The sequence below is a fragment of the Plecotus auritus genome, assembly GCF_963455305.1.
Source record: "Plecotus auritus genome assembly, chromosome: 3".
Classification (NCBI taxonomy): Eukaryota; Metazoa; Chordata; class Mammalia; order Chiroptera; family Vespertilionidae; genus Plecotus; species Plecotus auritus.
The window spans coordinates 61780142-61801588 of record NC_137772.1 but is presented as its reverse complement, the minus strand read 5'-3'; the positions used below and the strand labels follow the sequence as shown (position 1 = coordinate 61801588).

Genomic DNA, 21447 nt, shown 5'->3' with positions numbered 1-21447 from the left:
TGTAGTCTCACAGTTTTAGAGACTAGAAGTCCAAGATCAAGGTGTTGTCAGGTTTTGTTTCTTGTGAGGCCTTTTTCCTTTGTTTACAGATGGTCACCATTTCTCTATGTCCTTGTATGGCCCTTTCTTTGTGCACACACATCTCTGGTATCTCTTTGTGTGTCCAAATTTTCTCCTCTTATAAGGATACCAACCAGATTGGATTAGGGCCTATCCTCATGGCCCCATTTAATGTAATCACATCTTTAAAGACACTATGTCCAAATACATTCACATCCTGAGGTATGAGAGTTAGGGCTTCAACATATGGATCTTCGGGAGACACATCTTGGCCCACAACAGCACCTAGAGAGCACCTGCTCTGGGAATATAAAAAGATGGGCGCTTTCAGACACCCCAAGTTATACCTATAAACGGCTGTCTGATAATAGTAACAATAGCATTTATTGTTTAACAAAGTGCTTTTTGTGTACATTACTCATTGGCTCATCAAACCACCTCATGTAGTTGATGGCAGGTGTCATTAGCCCATCTTCCAGCGAGATTAAGTGGCTCAGTTACAGAACTTGGATGTGATAAAGATGGGCCTGGGGTGTACTTCTGCCGTGAGAGCTGATGCCCCTCCAGCATTGCATTCCCTTCCCAGTTGGATGAACTTTGCAAAAAGCAGAACACGGCACCCGGGGACAGCAGACATCTCTGACTGCCCAAGAATTTTCCAATTTTAAAACAGAAAGTCTCACATTAGCAGAAACCTAGAGCGGACTTATTCATACAGAAAAGGCAGTGCCTCGGGTCCATGATTTTTTTAGGGGCCTGCAAAAAGGTTCTAATTTTTATTTCTTTTATCAACAGAAGAAAAAGTAAATAAATATAATCCTAAATAATAAAAGCCTAATATGCTAAGTGTCCAGTCATCCGTTCAACCAATCAAAATGTAATATGTTAATGATATGCTAAGGCCATTCAACTGCTTGCTATGACATGCACTGACCACCAGGAGGCAGACAGTTGACTGGTCGACCAATTGCTATGACATGCACTGACCACCAGGGGCAGACACTTCGACCCGTAGGTTAGCTTGCTGCTGGGGTCTGGCTGATCAGGACTGAGCGAGACGGGCCAGACACGCCCTGGAGCCCTCCCGCAGTCCCTTCCCAGCTGGCCAACCTCCCGTCTCCCTCCCTGGCCCTGATTGTGCACCAGTGGGGTCCCTCGGCCTGGCCTGCGCCCTCTCGCAATCCGGGACCCCTGGGGGATTTTCGAGAGCCGGTTTTGGCTCGATTCCACAGGCCAGGCCAAGGGACCCCACTGATGCATGAATTCGTGCACCAGGCCTCTAGTAATAATAATAATAATAATAATAATAATAATAATAATAATAATGAATATATAATAGTGAAGCCAGCATGAATTATTCATCTTTATACTAAACAGTCATAAATATAAATTTAAGTGTATGTGTGTATGTATGTATGTGTATGTGTGTAAAGGAAATTTCTAAAAACCTGGTATGTCCTGTATGTTGAAATTTAAAAATGTATGTTACAGAAAAATAAATTTTTTTTTAAAAAAAAGGAAGAGGCCCACACACACAAAAAAATGCCTAATACAAGCCTGGAAACCCAATCAATTCCAGGCAAACTGGGACTGTGGTTTGCCTTAACCCCTTAACAGCTTTGAAGTGGAGGTTGGTCATAGCTAAGAAACGTGGGGCTTCCCCAGGCAGTGGTTACCTAAAATGTTCAGAGTGCCCCAGCTCTGTGATTGCCATGCCTCTGGCTGCCTCCTTCCTCATCACACTTCAGTTGACTGGGCTTACCTTGGCTCCCTCAGAGGAGCCATTCGCCCTCCTTCGGGTACTCTGCATAACGTGCTGTCAGTTCCACGTCTCATTTTATTGGTCTGGCTAGACACTTACCTAACTCATCTTTTGTCCCCAACTACTGGCTCAGTGCCTGACATATCATAGGCATTGAGTGCACATTTATGTATTTTTAATTTTTTCCTTATCATTCATATATATTATTATTGACAGTATTACAAATGTCCCTCATCCTTCTCCCATCCAACACACATTTACTGATTGAATAAATGGACTAACTGGTGGCCTACTTCAGCCACTTGCTTGTTCTATAACATTGGGGACACTAAACACTCTGGGTCTCAGTTTCTTCATCTGTAAAATGAACACAGTGAAATAGATGAACTCTCAGGCCCTTAGGGGGCACTTTATGTCATATATTCATTATATCAGACCCTGTGACTTTGTCAGTGCGAATGAAAAATGTGTCTAGACCCCGGCAGGCATGGCTCAGTGGTTGAGCATAGACCTATGAACTGGGAGGTCACGGTTGGATTCCCAGTCAAAGCACATGCCCAGGTTGCAGCTTCAGTCCCCAGTAGGGGGCGTGCAGGAGTCAGCCAATCTATTATTCTCTCTCATCGTTGAAGTTTCTCTCTCTCTCTCCCTCTCCCTTCCTCTCTGAAATCAATAAAAAAAAATATTTAAAAAAAAGAAAAGAAAAATGTCTTGTTAGCAATGGAGAGTCCCTTGTAGATTCTTAGAGTCATTGTTGTGTTTTCCCCACCCCCATTTTTCTTTTAGATCTGTACTGGAAGGCAGCATGTCCAATGTTTCCTTAAGAAAAACATCTCCCACAGGAAATGGTATGTAGATGATTTTTCCCTTCCTCAGAAAACTGAAAAATCTGGGGAAAACAACTCACAGGTCCTAATGATTTTATATATATATTGAATGCTCAGAAGCAACCATCTGACTTAATTAGCATTGCTAAAGTTAGGCTGAAGAAAAAAGTTGGAATGCAACAGCTTTTACTCATGTAATTGCAATCCAAAGATTTTAAAAAATAAAATCAGTAAAAATGTCCTGTTTTATGTATGGCCTTCTATGTTTCTGGCTCCCATTAGAACAAAGAATTAAGTTATTAATAATCAAAAGCTTTTAAAATAGCCCTATACATACTTTGGAAGCATATTTCTTTCTTGATAAAAGGCCACCCACGAAGCCCTAGTCTTGTTTATCCCAGGCCCGTGGTTCCACGTTCCCGGGTGCCAGGCCGGGCCTCATGCGCTGCATGGGCAGTTTCAGTTGGCACCTGAGCAGTTACATGTTATCTTTGATGATGGGGTGTGGGATTTGTTTTTTCTTGCTAGTACATCCTACTTTGAAACAGTACTGGACTTGCCAGCCTAGAAGGTTGATGTTGGCCAATCAGATGGGACTTTCAAAATATCTAGGTTAACAAACCCGCACTCAAGTCCATTCTTTCATTTTTCTGTTGATAGCTATGAAGAGTTCTACTCAGGGAACAACACAGAGACAACAGGGTTTTCTCGAGGTGAACAAAAGAAGGACTTTCTTACAGGATAACAGCTGGATCAAGAACCGTCCTGAAGAAGCAAGGTAAGAGGATGTGGAGTGGGTGGACGAGGAGAGAGAGAGCCATTCTCTGTTTGGGAAGCGAATGGCCATCTGAAAAGGGAATACTTTCATTTTAAAACATTTTGCTACATGGCTTAATTTTTGGTAAGATTTATGAAGCATAAATTGGTAGCAAAATATTTTCAGGAACATCACTACCATTTCTACTGTCCACATACCGAAGAGGCTGTGCCTCTAGCGAGAGAAAGCAGGGTTTCATTGTTATAACCAAATAGGTGCTTGTGGCAGGGAGATTTCTGGTGCATGTGGACCATGTCAGTTGAAACAAACACAGAATAGTATGATTGCACATTTACAAATTTAATAACAATTTGAAATAAAATTTATTTATGCACAAGTGAAGTCAATAAATTTGTAACTAATTTTAGTCCCAACTAACTATCTCCCTCCAGCTGGTGGTAAATATGGTATTACTTTGAAAGGGAAAAGACTTATCATTCAGAAAGCTTTGTCTGCTTTGAGCATTGTTTCAACGATGATTTTTAAGCTATGACCATATTGTCTTCCTGCCAACATAGATTTCCAATAGACATTTGTCCAGCCCAGATATATCTTTATTATAAATTATGTATATAGATGTGCACACTTTTTTAATTCCCTTTTATGCATCAGGCTTGATACTAGGTACTTTACGTATGAAGCATTAGTAAATCTTACAACAATCACACCAAGTGGGTATAATGTCCTCATTACACAGATGGGAAATCTGATGCTCAGAAAGGTTAGGTAACTTGTCCAATGGCACACTACTATTAAGTGGTGGACTCAAGATTTTAATGTGACCATTATCTTTCCAGTATACCAATGGTTTTCAATCCAATCAGGGTAATTTTACCCTCAGGGGATGTTTGGCAAGACATTTTTAGTTGTCAAAAGGGGAGGAGTACACCTGACATCAAGAGGGTCAAGGACAGTGATGCTTCACAGGACACTTCCCAGAACAAAAAATGATCAAATCCATAATGTCAATAGCGCTGAAGTTCAGAAACCCTGCATTACAGAATACTTACTCTGAATTTACTGTCTGTGGGTGGTTACTTGAGGAGTATACTTGTAACTGTTAAATAAAAAATGTCTAGTGATTTCTGTGATTAAATATTATTTTAAGGGACTATAAGGGTATTTGGAGATTCACACTAACTTTTAGAGTTAACACTCTTGGACAACAACTACTTCCTTCTGTGAAGCAACATTATGACTTCTGTCAGAGCCTAATATGGCATTTCTGTTTTTTTCATAGTGGTAGAGTGATGTCAAATGTAGAGCATAAATTTTGGGTTGCAAATATTTGCACAGATGGGTAAAGACAGAGATGTCTAAGACAAATTACACTTGGCAAGGATGATGGTTTTTATGCCAAGCATGCATCCTTAAAAAGTCCCAGGGAAGCCAGCCTGGGTGGTATGACAGCTGCTAAATGAGGGGAAATTGGCTCTGCTGTTTCCCCTACTCCCACTGGCCCAGTTCTGGGCTATGTGTTATAATTTTCTTCAGGTGAAAACATGTCTGGTGTCTGCTACTCTCTTCTAAGTTTAGGGAAGGATACCAAGGAATATAAAAAGTTATCTTGGGATATTTGAGGGTATATATTTGCTGGAGCCGTTTCACTGTTCTTCTTTGCTTCTAATTGTCTACTATTATATTTTTATAGCTTTATTATACATGGTTTCAGAGTGTTGAGTAACATTAGTGGAGCAGAACCAGGAGCAATGTGGTATTTCAGGTTTGATTGGGTTGACATGAAAATGTACTTACTCTCTGCCTTGGCTCAAGACCAAAGGCTCTACTACATGTTTTGACATTCCCTAAAATTGCCTGTACTTTCAGGTCTGCTGTGCAAACTAAGAAGGACATGGTTTTGGGATTTTCTGTCTGATGGTCTTTTGCAGGGTTGACCAATAGGAAAAGCAAAAGTTTGGAGTAAAATGGTCTGAGTCCTAGACCCATCTCTGTCACTTGCTAACCTTTTGGCCTTAGGAAAGGCACAAAATCCCTGATCAATTTCCTAATCTGTGAATTGGATAGGAGGGTGTCCTCCCTACCTAATTCACAGGGTTAAAGACCAGAGCAGACTGTGTATTCTCATGGATCAAAAATGGGCTATATTTCCTGTGAATAATTACCAAATAATATTAGTAATTATTTTCCTACATTTGTCAAGGAAAACTATCAAGTCCATAAAATGAAGATGTCCGGACATAATGGGCTTAATTAATTTTAGAACGTTTTTATGGAAACTTTTGCCTTCCTGTAAAAAATGACTCTCCTAATACATACAAAGTAGGCGGCCTCGTGGTCCCACACTCTGATGGGAAATCAGAACAAAACAACAAGCACCACTCCATTGTTGAATCACATGGGAATCTCATGGAATAAATTAGAATAACGATCATTTGTACGGACAAACTTGTTTCTTCCCACCGTGCTCTTTCAAGTGGGGGCTGGTTAAAATGAACACATAGTTGTGTTTTTATGCCTGAAGTAAAATGAATTAACCTTGCCAAAAATTGTGAGCTGTTTGATGTCTCCCTTATTTAGCAATTGCTAAATACTGTGGTAACTGTTCACGTGACTTCATTTTGTTCTTTCTCTGCAGAGATGAAAATTATGGTAGGGTGGTGCTGAACCGACATAACTCCCATGATGACTTGGAGAGGTGAGCGTTTCAGACAAACTACATCATTAGCAGAAACACAAAGGCGGTCGTTTTTGAGAAGACTTGTTCAAGACAGGCTGCATATTTGCGGTTGCCTTGGGCTTTCCTTGATGCCTGGGCACGTGAAGGATGCTCTGTGATATCACCAGGGGTTTGTACAGGGCAGCCTCTGTGCTTCTCCAGCGCTATGCTTCCCTACATGCAGCTTGAATAGTAGAATAACCAATCCTCTGCTTCTGATGGGAAAGGGAAAGAAAAAGGGCTCCCACAGAGACTTGACCAGATAAGGTGTCTCTGAACCTCAGAGAAAGGAACTCTAACATGAAGGCCTAACAGCTCCAGAGTTCATGTGCTTTCTGGGATAGTGCACTCCTTTTTAGAAATTTCTAGGCTTGTAGAAAACCAGCAAATAATACTCAGTGGCAAATGGACTGACAAAAACAAATTAGTAGGGAAATTCAGACAAAACTAGTAATCATAATGATTTAAATAATCTAAGATTGATCAAATAAATAGATAATATTCTTATTAAGACACATTTACACTCGCACACATACAACCACACCCATCAAAAGAACCCAATTATTTATCAGACACAAGTTTTATCTGGTCCAGTGGCCTGCATGTCACCAAGACATACAGAAGAAAGGAGTGCAATTGTCTTTCATGGTGTGATCTTTAAAAAGTCTGTCTATTTTAGAAACTTTTATTTGTGGACTTTTCTAAACTCTTTTAAACCAGGTCATAATTTTGACCTGTTGTAAGCTACTGAGCTTACAGCCCTCTGCACAAAGTGTCTGGTTTCCAGCCTCAGTTCATCTGCTTGAGTGACTGCTCTGTGATTCAGCAGCCTCTCCCTGTGCCTTCTCCTAGTTCTTCATGATTTTGAAAATCACAGCTTTGTTCTGAGTGGGCCCCGTATCACCAAACAAAGGGAGCCTGATCACTGAGTCCAGCCTCCAGTGGAATTGCTCCCTCCACTTCATTGGCCCCTCTGTGGGACTATTAAATAACGTGAACAGAAAAACCAAGCTTCATATTCTCCGTGTGTTTTAGGATAACAGGATCTTAAGGCCTTCTGTGCTTATTTTATATGCGAAATTATTTTGGTTTCCTGAAACCTTCTTGTTCATGGGCAGCATTTTGGCTTAAGCAGCACACTTTTATCTTCAATAACAAAAAACCTTTAAGCCCAAGACATTTCCCCTTCGATCTATATCTAGTGTCTCAAACTACATTTTCTGAAAGGTTAGTATAGATGATTTTTTCCTTGCACTTGCTCAAACTGACGTCCACTTGACACTTGTTTGCCCCTTTTCCGAGGCTATATCCCCTTTGGTGTTTACTCAACACCACTTTGGAGCACCTACTATGTGTTGACATTGTGCCGGGTGCTGGGAATACAAAGATGCATCAGACACCATCCTTAAGGAGCTCTCACATTCATGAAAAATAGATGGATCCATAAACTAAAATACTAAATAAAATTTCCTGTGGACAGTGCTCTTGTGGAAGTGTGTGGGAATGCTTTGGGGAGAGAGAGGAGAGAGACTAACTCTGCTTAAGTAGAGGTCGTGGTCATCCGGGTGAGTGCTGCTGCCTGAAGGATGAAGAGGAAAGTTCCCAAGTCGGAAAGGGTAGCTTGTGGACATGGGGCCTGGAAAGAAGCCCTCCCCGCACAAGTGACAATGTGTGCAAAGCGCTCCTCGTGATCGGAGACTGAAAATAAAGAAAAAGAAAATAATAAGTTCTCATCACCCTAGATAAAAAGCTTCATCTTATCACAAACTAGAGAATTTTATGGTGTGTTTCTCTGTCAGACCATTCAAACATGTCAAATAAGCATAAAGGATACTGGCACAGATGCCTACTGTGAGCCAGGTGCTACTGTAAGGTCTGGGAACACAACGAAACCCCTGCTGTCATAGAACTTGCAGACCAGTTGAAGGTGGAGGAGGGAGAGACGAAAAAGAAATAAATACAATATAGTATGTTCTGTTGTGGTAAGGGCCAGGAAGACTAACGCCAGCTAATGGGCACACAGTGACAGTGTCTGAGAAGGGGCAGCGTTACGGAGGGTTGGATGGCCCTGCAGCACCTACTGCATTCGAGCATTGCATGCAATGAGGAGCCATACCCTGGTTTGACTCTGAGTTTCTAAAAACTTGGGGAATTGTGTGAGGCGTTTTCCTTTACTTTGTTCTTGCCTTAACTGACACTCTTCTCTCTACTCTGTTTCAGTGTGTTCACATTTATGTATCCTCCAAGGTCCCGCTCAAACTGCACCCCACCCATAAAGCCTTCTCTGATTCCTACCTCTGGAAATAAGCTTTCTCAGCTTGGAACCTCCTTATGCTTTACCTGAGCCTCCTTTACGACACTGACCACTTTCTACCTGTGCGTGTCGGAAGGTATCTAATTTGTCCCTCTAGCTCTGCATGTGTCAGGTCCACAGTTGTTTCTTAATTTCCTCAGCAGCACTGTGCCTTGTATACTGTGTGCCTCCAAATATTTGCTTAATAAAAATATGCAACATCAAGTTGAAAATTAAATCTTAAAAATATACTGTTTCAAGACTTTTTACCAATTTCATACCTTTGATCTGGTAGCTTCAAAGGATGCTTTTATATGCAAACACAGTAAATCATGGCATAATTCCCCAATGAACTTGCTTTCCCTGTCCCACAGGGTTATGCAAGACTTTAAAAAAGCTTTATATTTTTTGCTGATTTTGATCATGCTGATAAAGGCATTTCCATGATTGATGATCATAATTCATACTGTTGAGACAGTTCTATCCTCTCTTCCCTGATTTCCTTGTCTTCTTCCCTCTCCTTTTCTTTTGTCTTTCCCAACTCTCTGTCTTCTGTTTCTCCTCTCCCTCCCTCTCCCTATGTCTCTTCTCTTCTCTCCTTCCAACCTCCATCTGTGCTCTCTTCTCTCACTTTCTTTTTTTTTTCATTTCCTTCTAATTTTTCCTGTTTCTCTTTTCCTTCTTTCCTCTCCTTCCCTTTCTTCTGCCATATGTTCTCATCTTTCAACCCTGTCCGCGGTGCTGAATTTTAAATAAAGCAGTTTGTAATAGGCCTGTTGGGCTGCCTTATGTGCTGGAAAAACTCTGCAAACAAAATATAGCTGATTGTAGTAGACTGACTTCCTGTGATGTAAAAATCAACAACATTGACAAGAGTACATACTAATCATTTTGCATGTTGTTGTGTTGTTTCCTCAATCTTACATTCTAGTTAGAAATAAGTGGACTTAGAGAAGCATTCCTTTATTAGCAAGAGATTTGGGTTTTCCATAATTTATTTTTTCCAAGTAAAAATATTGTATACTTACGGTCTATCTTTTCTTGATAACATATATCATCTCCTACTGACTAGGCCAAGATTTTACCAAATGCATGGTAGGTTTTATAAACTGTTTTATTATTATTATTTATTTGATTTTTCTTTATTTTTGCTATAGGAAAATAAATGAGATAAATGAGCTAAAAGCCACAATTAGCCGGTACAGATCTGATGACAGTTTGGACAGGTAAGGCATTCTGAACTGTGTAAACAAATGCATGGCATATATTAAATCCCATTTCCTATAAAGCATGGGGTATTTAAATGTTTACCAAGATAAGCTTTGAACCATTATATTTTATATGCAGGCACAGAAGGGCAATAAGAATTGAATTTTCTTCTTCAAAACTCAAAATCTTGACTCAATAACACTATTTTCCTAAAACCCTGCTAATAGTAAATTGATAGAAAAAATTGAAGAAACTGGTTTGAGTATAGGTAGGATGGGCATTGTGTGGAATTGGTTCAATTTAAAATGAAGGATATAGTTATTTTTGTGAATATGAGTTGTCATTTCTTATTCCAATTTTTTTGTCTTTCCATCCCAATGGTGGAGAAACAATAGTTTCTATATCACTACTTTATGGAGAGAGTGTAAATTTTAATAACACAATAGTTTTGATCCACTATAGGATAACGACATTAACTCCTTACTTTAGAAAGGGAAATAATTCTTTCAGCCCTGGCGTCATCATATGACTTACAGAATGAGTACATTATTGTTGTGCCTGTTCTTAGGAAAAGGCTCATCTCTATAGAGAAAGTTCAGAAATGTATACTCAGATTAAACTGTAAATGCTACGAATCACATTTAAATTTTATATTGGGTAGAGATGCATAGTAAGCATAAGTAAAGAACATAGTTAACATCTTTAATTGGAGTCTAGACACAATGGACACCTGCAGCCATTGATAACTGAGGTCACTCCCTTTGGCTCAAGATGTGCTATTATTGTAGACAAAAATGCTGTCTGCTGCATTTAAAGCAGTTATGCTGAAACTTATAGTATCACATTTGTTCAACATTCAGGCTATGCCAGTGTTAATTGACACAGCAAATGTATATACTTTACTCACAGATTTTCAAAATCAGTTACCTAAAAGAGGACTGTCAGCACTGGTATCCCTAACGAGCTGACACCTCTCTTGTAATTAACAGCCTTAACAAAGATGAGTTTATAGAAGTATATGTGCTAGATCTCATCTCCACAGCACTGAGTGGAGAGAGGAGTCAAAATGCCTCTGTCCATTCACCCTGGCCTTGCTGGTGTCCTATTGCATTGTTAAATTAGAAGAAGAAAATGCAATTTCTAGGAATGAATTTGAAAGTAAGATAATTATGCCTCAAGAAAGGTAACTATGTAGGAAAACTAAGCCTTTGTAGGCTCTGTGTCTGAAAGTTTATCAGGCCAGTCAGTATAGAGCCTGAAGCATTAGCCAGACCAGACCAGACCAGACCAGACCACACAGGCAAACTAACTGAGCCACCGTCAGCTCAGCTGCATGTTAGAATTACTGAGAGAGCTTTTAACTGTCACTGTTAACTTGTTCCCACCACCTCTCATCCCAAAATTTTGGATTTAATTAGTCTGAAGTAGGACCCAGGCATTTTTTTAAAAAGTTTACAAAGTGATTCTAATGTGCAGCCAAAATTCAGAACCACCAATATAGCCCCAAACCTTAATTTTATACAGTAAAATATGAAGCCAGAGATCATCTGCTTTATTTATGCAGAACTTTAGTAGCATGTTTGGGAGAAATATACTGGGCAACCCATTTCCCAGGCAGTCATGTCTCCCAACAGTAATCTATATCTCTCAGAGTGTGAAAATAAATGTTTGGGAGAGGACACAGGGGTCAGTATAGAAAAGCAAGTGCTGTTAGAAGGAGTTTGGTCCCATAATGTAGGCCACTCCTAATGCAAGATATGGAATAATTTTAGTAGGAAGATGATAAAATATATATGGTGTATGGGTATATGTGCATTTCAATAAAAATGAATTTAGTTTAAATGAAATGATAAAAGTACTGAGTTTACATTTGAAAAGTTCCCTTTAAAATATACATATTTAGTTTTAAAATATGAGATATTATAAAGAAACATAAATAAATAATAGTGTATGTAGCATGTTATCTGACACAAATCCTGACTGGTTTAATGATGAAGTTGGAAAATCTAGGTTAGGGCGACCTCTAGTGTTTTATTGTGGAAATGTACCCCCCAAGTAATATTGTTAATAGCATTGGGTATTTTCTTTCTCCAATACCGATTCTTATTAAATAACCTATTTCATATCACAAGTTTGCAAAAACTTAATTTCCCAGAGAAGCACAAAGTAATCTCTGTAAGTAATAAAACATTGGCATATATATTGGAATGGTGGTTTAGAGTTCTCCCCGTAATTATTCATAGACTGGAAGAGATAGTGGAGGTGAAGAATAATAACTGAAGGAAGATATGAGGTTTGGAACAATCCACAACAGAATCAGATGTGTGATGACCTGGGGCCCTACTGGACAGAGTTTGGAGATAGAGAATTGTTGTGTGGCCAAGAGAATGTCACCCACCTTCTCTGAGATTCCATTTCTTCATCTATAAAATGAAAATTATTACACCTATATTATAGGGATGTTATGAAGAGTAAAGGAAAATGTATAAATGAGCAGTAAAGATAAATAGGTAACCATTTGTATTATTACATGCTGTATTGCCTTCTTAGACTTACACTGTAGAATTTTTATTAAATTCATTTAATGTCAGAACTTACCTTTACTTAAACCTCAAGAACGTTTGGTATTGAGGTTCTGTTTGCTTTAGACTGATTGTTGCTTTCAGTGTTCCACAGTAGCAATTTCCCAAGATGATTTTTACTTTTTATGAAGCTATCATAAGCAGCTATAAAGTCTGAGTAGAATTTCCCAGGGGCATTTAGGATTTAGGATTATCTGACATCTTACATATGGTATTCACAGTGGTTTACTGCAGTCCTTTACATAGAAACATCTTGGAGGCTCAGCAGCAGTTAGTGATCATAGTCTTTGCCTGATGGTCCCCTTAGGTAGGAGATTTTTATACATGGACTCTAGGATTCTGTATAAGTTAATGGCTGTATTGTGAACAATCTGTTGAGAATATGGAGCTCTAGAGGATTCCAACCTTCCTTTCCATTTACATTTAAGAGTTACCAGTTTGTGGCATCCTATGTAATAAAAGCCTAATATGCTAAGTGTCCGGTCGTCTGTTCAACCAATCAAAGCATAATATACTAATATACTAATAATATGCTAAGGCCGCTCAACCACTTGCTATGACGTGCACTGACCACCAGGGGGCAGATGCTCCAACCTGTAGATTAGCTTGCTGCTGGGGTCTGGCCAATTGGGACTGAGCGAGATGTGCCAGACACACCCTGGAGCTGCAGTCCCTCCCCAGCTGGCCAACTTCCCACATCCCTCCTTGGCCCCAATCGTGCACTGGTAGGGTCCCTTGGCCTGGCCTGTGCTCTATCGCAATCCAGGATCCCCCGGGGGATGTCAGAGAGCTGTTTTAGCCTGATCCTGCAGGCTAGGCAGAGGGACCCCGCTGGTGCACGAATTCGTGCACTGGGCCTCTAGTTATTTACCATAAACAGAAACTGTGTTTGGGGCTGACTCACAAAATTTTGATGTATTTATCCAATATTTTAGTTACACATGTCAAAATGACATCTAGGAATTTAAATTATTTTAAATGAATGACAATTGAGTAATATTTTTTCTCACATAAATTTTTTTAAGAGTGAGGCATCATGTCCATCTTCCCAGAAATGGTTTATATAAAGCCCTGTACTAAAAACTGTTGGTAAAAGTGAAAGTTTAGAGACAGTCATAGTAGACCTATAGTGTGGGGTCAGCAGAAGAGTTTCACTGGCCTTCTGTTTTCCTGAGCCTAACTTTGTTCCATCCTAGTTTTGTGCAAGTCTGCAGAATGTTCCAGAAGACAGCCCACATCTCAGGAAGAGCCTGGTGTGAGGGAAGGAAGGGATGAAACAGGGGCTACAATCATGAGATCCCACCATGGGCATGGAGACTCCAGGGTTTCTAATTTGTCTTTTTTGACCCAAGGGACAGACAAACACACCCTATCTAGACCCATCCTCCTTGAGGAGAGCTGAGAGTAGAGGGATTAAACCCTCTGATGGCTAGTAGGCCCTATTAATGAAAAGTCAAAGTAAATTAATTCACGAGGGTAATGTAACTCTTTTAACAAGTTCCTTTTCTCACCCTCAAATCTCTGTGGGTTAGCACAATAGATTACTGCTTGCTTTCATCAAAGTCCAATGTGATTGGCTGGAAGAATAGGGGACTCTGCCCATGAAGTCACTCAGGGACCCATGTTCTTTCCATGATTTAATGCTGCCACCTTCAATCCATGGGCACCAAAGCCATAATGGATGGAGAATAAGGAGCATGGGTATCATGCAAGAGGTTTTAGGATGTGTCTGGAAGTGGCAAACAAGATTTTTGCCACATTCTCCAGTCCAGAACTCAATCACGTGGTCCCAACTTAATGAAGACTGAGAAATGTGGTCTTCCTGTGTGCTCAGAAGAAAATAAAATGAGATTGTCTGTGCCACAAAACATTTAAAAAATACTTGTCTTCCTTTGGTGTACTTTACCAATATAGAAAGTACTGTTATTGTCTATGTATATTATTAAACAATAATTAATATAAAATAGTTAATGAGTTAAATGTTCAATGAATCAGAAAGGCTAATTGCAAAGCATGAACTTTAAAAATTCCAAACTCTATTAAAATTGCCTCATAAATAGATTTTTGCCACAAGTAGCTTCTTAATTGTAAAAATTTTCTAAATGTAACACCTTTCTCTTTTTACTAGAGTTTTTTTGTCATGAGTTATTCTAGCATAAAATAAGTCTAAAAGGAGTTTAATAATGTAATGTTCATCCAATCTTTTGTCTTGTTTCTTCATAAAGGATCTCAGACAGACATGATGCTGCTAAAACATATAAGGCCAAAACCTTGGATAATCAACTAACCAATAGGTACCAGTATCTACTAACTTTGGGAAAGGCTCAAGTTCAATATATTTCTAAGCATGACTTATTTACTTACAATTCTTCAACCCTACTTAATATCTTTCTGTAAATTCATATCCTCTATGTTTTTTAACACAGAAAGTCTGGAGTAAAAACCTTTATTTCTTTAGAGAAATGTAAAATCTTGTTTCCTGGCTTAAAGTTCAAGAGAGATCATTGCTTCAGGCCATCGTTCTTATCACATTTATGCTTCTGTTTAAGTTATCCTGATGGATAGATTAGGAAATACATGTAAATGTCAACTTTTAAATTCTTATTGCTAAACAAAATTACTGAAAAATTATTTTCCTGAAAGAAAAAATTTCCTCTGAAATCTTATACTAGATTAGTAAAAGATTATAAAATCTTAGTGAAAGATTATAAAATCACATTACCAAATTTACTCAAATTCTGATGCTTTCCTTTTCTTTCTCTCAGATAATCTCTAACCCTTAACAATCATAATTTAAAATTCATGGACAATGTCAAATAGATGCAAGTATATATTAATTCTTCGTTGCTGCTCAAACTTTTGCCTTCTTTTTCCTTACTAGAAATATGTCTGCATTTAGATCACCAGAAGCAACAAAATTGTAAGTACTTTTCTAATTGAAGTTACGTTTTCAGAATAAAGTGTATTTCTTTATATGTGTTAAAAACAAACAAACAAAACAAAACAAAACAGGATATACTGCCATCAGGCCAAAGTTTAATTGTAATACAATTGCTTAGGCAGAGGGAAACTGTAGAAAGACTGAGATGGTCTGCAAAGCTTCAAATATTTACTATGTGGACTTTAACGAAAAGGTTTGCTGAGCTCTGCTCTTAACCAAACACCAAAGCTTAACTATTTTTTTTCTTTCCTTTTTTAAATCTAGATTTTTTGTTTATTTTGTCCTCATAGAACCATTTTATTTTTTCTTACTCCCATGCAATTAAATCATTCTTTCTCTACATTCAAGTGCCTCTCCAAACACCCATCATATCTACAACTCAACTGAGTCATGCAACCATGGGTTTGTTAACAATCTATTCAGATGAAATATATTTTCCCTGAATGTACTATTGGCATTTGTAAATTACCCAAACTAGGTAGATTTAAAATTTTTTTCTTTAATCCTCACCTGATAGTATGTTCATGGATTTTAGAGAGAGGAAGGAAGATATAATTTTTAGTCACAATATAATTATAAGATTAAAACATATATATATATAAAATGCATATATATATTTTTATATAGAATATATATATATATATATATATATATATATATATATATATATATTCATAGCACACCCGAATTGATTGGTCTGGATTTCAGACACACAATGTCATGTAATGAATTATTTCCTCATTCAGTTCCCTCGGTTTTAGTTACTAAGATGAGAACCTGTCAATTTATAAAATAGACAAACTGAAGAAGAACTTTTTGTTTTTGTCCCTCCGTCTTCAAGTTAAACATTTTGTGGTAGATGGCAAGTGGGTGGGAGTATGAATAGGTTATAAGACCTTTAATGGTGGGATAGAATGAAAAACTTCAGGAACTTGCATATTTGTTCTTGTGATTCAACAGGCGACCTGGAGGTTTTGTCAGTCTGAACACCACCAGCACCCTCCCTTCCACCTCTGCTACAACCCCTGTAAAGAAAAAGAGGTACGGTGGGCTCCTTGTGTCAGCCTCTTGCTGATATTCTCTCAAGGATTCTTCTTTAATAACTAGAGGCCCGGTGCACGAATTTGTGCAAGGGTGGGGTCCCTCCCGGCCGATCAAGGCCATCTGGCCCAGTCCCGATAGGGCCGATTGGGGCCAGCCGGCTGGGGAAGGGTGGCTGTGGGAGTGCACTGACTGCTAGGGGCAGCTCCTGTGTTGAACATCTGTCCCCTGGTGGTCAGTGTGTGTCATAGCTATCAGCTGGTTGCTTAGGCTTTTATATATATATAGGTTACTGAACTGAATCACCTACCAAGGCCCCAGGCAGCATTCAGAAGTTTCTCTGCCCTTCCTCCTCGCCCATCCCCTTCCCAGGGATCCGATGCCTGGTGAATTCTGTTGTCCACAAACTTCAGTCCACCCCCGACCCCCCAATCTCCTTTTCAAACATGCGATCTTTTCTCCAGTTCCCTTAGTGCCTTGAATATCTAGGTGTTGTTTTTGACAATAGAGCCCAGATATTCAGGTAACACATTTTAATAAAATCCTATACAGGGAATGTCTTACCCTGAAATAATGACCGGTGTGGCCATAGGGGGCCATGCTCCTGAGACCAGCTTGCTTGGTGGTGCCTCCTCTGCTCTGTGGATCGGGCTGACCCTTCTTCCAAGCAGAGAGTCAAAGACCGTGTCTCCAGACATTGATCTGTGCCTGTGTGATTGTCGCCTCCTCCTCCAACTTCTCCAGCATGGCCTCCCACACTCTGTGCTTGTTCCGTTTATTTAACAGGCACCAAGAAGTAACTAGGCCTGTGGCAGCAGAATAGTCTCCACCATGCGATGGTGGAAGGCACTTTGCATGTTGGAGAGAACACAGTCCTAGTGAGTCATGCCGCTAATGGAAAACTAGCATTTGTGAACCTCAATGCTTTTGGCAATTTCTTCTTTTTGTTTTCTTTGCCTTTGCGTAGGATTGTGCCTGGTATAGGGCAGGCGCAGCGTGTTTGTTGATGGAGTAATTGACTGCCCTGGTGCTGCCATGGTCCTCCTGGAGGGAAATGGCTGATTCTATTTTTCCTGCAGTTGGGATTCTGTTTGTATCTGCAGAATCTCAGAGAATGTGATCATCCTTCTCTTGGACCCGAATTTCACATCGCCTTGATCCTTTGTTTGTTAGAAAAAGATTCTTAAGGTCAGTTAGTTCAACCTCGCACCCAGCGCAAGAATGCTTCCTCTAACAATCTAGGCCTAACTCAGGACCCTGGGTGACAGCGATACGCCTCTCATTTCTATGATACACCTTTGACTAGCTATGGTGGGTAGCATCTACTACTTACATTGAGGTGAAACCTTCTTGATTTACTCCTATCTCATCTTAGTTCCCTCCTGCGGGGTGCCTCAGAGAATACACATGCTTCAAGAATTGTGTTTTGTTTTGTTTTGTTTTAGAACTTCCTTTTTAATGACACAAGAAATGCTTATACTAGTAGAACAGGCTTTCTCTTAGGCACGGGACTGCTCTGCTTCCAGACCAAGGTACTTTGTAAAGGCACTGGATGTAAGGGGTTACCAAGAAAGAGCAGGGGGATCCAGCAGTCCTGAAATTTCTGAAGGCCCAGCTTTCAGCACTGGCTGCAACCCTGGGCGTCATTCACTGCTCCCTTTTCACATGCTACATGCTTTTCAAGTTCCCACTTGCTTCTTAGAGAGGACAAAATGCGGCCCGAGTTCAGGTTGCTAAGGACAAGCTAAGCTGATCTCACCGTGCATTCCATTTCTAAAAGACAGGCCGGCTGTTGTTCTTTCCACTGCAAATACCAGAAAATCTCAACCCTCTCCACTCTAAACAAGTATTTGTGCTACAACTTTGAAGTTACCTTTTGACCATAGTGGAAAATCAATTATTTTATCCAATCGCCTTTGCTGCCTAAATCAGAAGTCTTAACAATATGGAACATTATTCTCCATTGCAGCACATCTTATCAGACACTTTGGCTTCGTTTTTCTCTTAACAAAGATGATGGGTATTTAAAATGCTCCTGACTGGGATAAGAAAAGAAAGCTCTCATTGTTATAAGTCTTTCTTTTACTTTCTTTTCTCTCTCTTGGTTTTTGTTTTGTTTTGTTTTAATTTTGACCTCATGTCATAGATCTCTACTTAAGGGTGTTTTGGAGAGGGCGGTGAAGGAGGGCATTGAGAGGAAAAACAGACATCTGATTGGTTGTTTCTTGCAGACCCTTTAGTGACCCTGCACTGAAAACCTTCAATGTCCATGTGTGATACTGGAGCCTCCCCTGTGATTTTTTTATACCTTCATCTTGTTTTTGCAGCAGAATTTGTGTATTTATTATAGTTGACATGCAATATTATATTAATTTTGGGTGTATAGTATAGTGTTTTGATATTTATATACCTTACGAAGTGATCACCACAGTAAGTCTAGTACCCACCCTACATGTTATTACAGTAGTGTTGACTGTATTCCCTGTGCTGTACGCCCACATGATTAGTTTTACAACTGGCAGTTTGAACTTCTGAATCTCCTTCACTTTTCGCTCATACTCCCCGCCCCCTTCCCACCTGACAAGCATCAGTTTGCACTCTGTATCTATGAGTTTGTTTTTGTGTTGTTTTGTTTGATCGTTTATTTTGCTTTTTAAAAGACTCCACACATAAGTGAAATCATATGGTACTTGTCTTTCTCTGCCTGACTTATCTCAACTTAGCATAATACCCTCTGGGTCTACCCATATTGTTGCAAATGGAAAAATTTCATTCTTTTTATGGCTGAGTAAGATTCCATTATACATATGTACCACATCTTTATCCATTCATCTACAATGGACAGCTAGCTTGCTTCCATATGTTGGCTATTGCAAATAATGGTGCAATGAATATAGGGGTGCGTATATATTTTTGAGCTAGTGTTTTCAGCTGCTTCCTATAAATACTCAGAAGTGAGTTTGGTGGGTCATAGGATAGCGATATTTTTAATATTTTGAGGGCTCTCCATATTGTTTTCAATGGTGTCTGTACCGTTTTACATTTCCACCAACAGTGCACAAGGGAGCACCTTGGGAGGGGCCCTGGTGCGGGCAGAGGCCAGCCACCCTTTGTGTGGGTTTTGGGGCTGCTTGGTAGGAGCTTTGGTGCAGGCTGAGGGCAGCTGTCACTTGTGTGGAGCTTGAGGGTGTATGGAGGAGACTGCGGTGTGAGCAGAGGCGGGCTGCTGCTTGTGTAGAGGGTCTGAAGCCTCGGGAAGAGGCTCTGGCTGGGTGAGCCAGCTGGCCAGGTCGGGATCCCAGGGAGTTATTAGAGTTGGGAAATTAGTGTTAGCCAGGTCAATGGAGAGTGCAGATTTTACACCCACCTGTGCAGGGACAGCTAGGTAGGAGTAGAGCTCAGCAAAGAAACAATGGAACCTGCCAACCCTTCTGTCCCAAGAGAGAGTTTACAACAATCCTTGCCCTTGCCCTAAAGTTATTCAATTGAACTCTTCCTCTGTATGATCCAGGCAATTCTGGAACTGCTGCCTCTGTGCTAGAGCTTAGAGCTAGTGAGTTTGTGTGCATACCCTTTAAGGCCAGTATCTCAGTCTCCCACAGACCTTTTCCTCTCTCAGATGTAGTCCTTGCCAGATGTTACGGAAACTTCATTTCCCAGCACAGGTGCCCCCAGCTGAAAAGCCCGGTGTGGGGCTCAGACTCATTGCTCCTTCAAAGCCGAGATGTCCCTCTGGTTTATTAATTGTGTGTGTGGGAACCGCCGGGACCTTGTCTCTGCCCCTCTTATCTGTCTTGATGTGGCTTCTTCTTTATATCCTTTATTATAGGATCCTGTTAGGTAGTCTTCAGGTGGTTCTCAGTGAAGGTTGTTCTATAATTTAATTGCAATTTTGATGTGTTTGTGGGAGGAGGCGAACTCAGAGTTTACCCACTCTGCCACCCTGACTCTGCCTCGTGTTTCAGGAATTTAAAGCCAACTCTGTGTCCTCCTACCGAAGCCCTCTCTGCTCTAGGCTCTGTCACTCTTCTCTGAATATCTTCATCTTTGGTTTACATCTTAATCTTTCTGACAGAGCCCTTAGCTATCTCTACCAACTAAAATTATGCCCTAGTGATGGGAAAACATCTTTCTAATTGGGTACATACGTATTTGTATATAAGCATGTACAGGGCATCCCCAAAATGTATACACACTTTGAATAATTATAAAGGCAGTGTTTATTAAAATACATTTCATTTTCAAAATATAATAGAATTTACAGACATTGCGTGTATACATTTTTGGGAGGACACCTTCTATATGTATGTATGTGCATATATATATATATATATATATATATATATATACACACATATATATATATATATGTATGTATATACATATATATAATTGAGGTTAGCATTATTGTGGTGTTCATTTATGTTTTCAGCATTCTTACTTGTCAGAATTTTCTATCACGGTTTTTTTAAAGCCATATTTTGAGTAGAGCATAATGCAGAAAATAGAGAGAAAATGAGGTATTCTTATGGATCTACTATAAAAAGATTTTTTAAATGTTATTATTTTTCAGATTTCCTTCAGCTCTCTTTTTAAAGAAATTTCCACATTGTTTAGTGTTAAAAGACAAGGGAGAGGAATTTATGTAGGGAAGCAGATAGCCTTGTGTAGAGGATGGTTAGTTTCTTCGTTGCTTTATTTTTTTAAATTGTTGACAGTATTACAGATATCCCCCATTTCCCCATTCCCCCCTGCCTTGCCCCCTTCACTGAACCCCTACCCCATCCCAGGCCTCCACTGCGCTAGTGTCTGTGCCATGGGCTATGCATATGTGTATGTATGCTCCTTGGTTAATCTCTCTCCCACTCCCACCCCTGTCCCCCTCCCCCCCTCACTGAGATCTAGGACAGTTACTTTCTACTGCATTTATGAAATGAAATAGCCTTTATTTTATTTCTGGGGCCTTGTAAAAAAGTCATCTTGTTGCCTTCGTTTAGTCTAATTATTTTCAGCTTTTCCTGTAGACATGTGTGTATGTGTGTATGTGTGGGTGGGGGGTATCAGGCCTTTCAAGCACAGTGCTGATAACCGATGTCATTTCTTAACAGACAGTCCTGGTTTCCACCGCCCCCTCCAGGATATAATGCCACTCCAAGCACAGGAGCAAGCAGAAGGTAAGGGAGAGGTGCCAAATGTAGTCGCTATGTAATTTGATGGGAAAAAGTGTTAGATATTGAC

The 21447-nt window shown here is 39.8% G+C and overlaps 1 protein-coding gene across 1 annotated transcript in view; it reads left to right on the top strand.

Annotated features, from left to right (window-relative positions):
• Positions 1-2627: 2627 nt before the first annotated feature.
• The window catches only part of SCEL (sciellin), a gene marked incomplete at its 5' end in the record, with an annotated part of 92284 nt that continues 73464 nt past the window's right edge, over positions 2628-21447 (top strand). Inside the window, 8 exons of the mRNA XM_080659592.1 lie at positions 2628-2670; positions 3310-3427; positions 6063-6122; positions 9594-9662; positions 14453-14521; positions 15109-15147; positions 16129-16209; positions 21318-21383. Of these exons, the coding sequence (XP_080515718.1) occupies positions 2628-2670; positions 3310-3427; positions 6063-6122; positions 9594-9662; positions 14453-14521; positions 15109-15147; positions 16129-16209; positions 21318-21383 (545 nt within the window). The remainder of the gene's footprint in view (positions 2671-3309; positions 3428-6062; positions 6123-9593; positions 9663-14452; positions 14522-15108; positions 15148-16128; positions 16210-21317; positions 21384-21447) is intronic.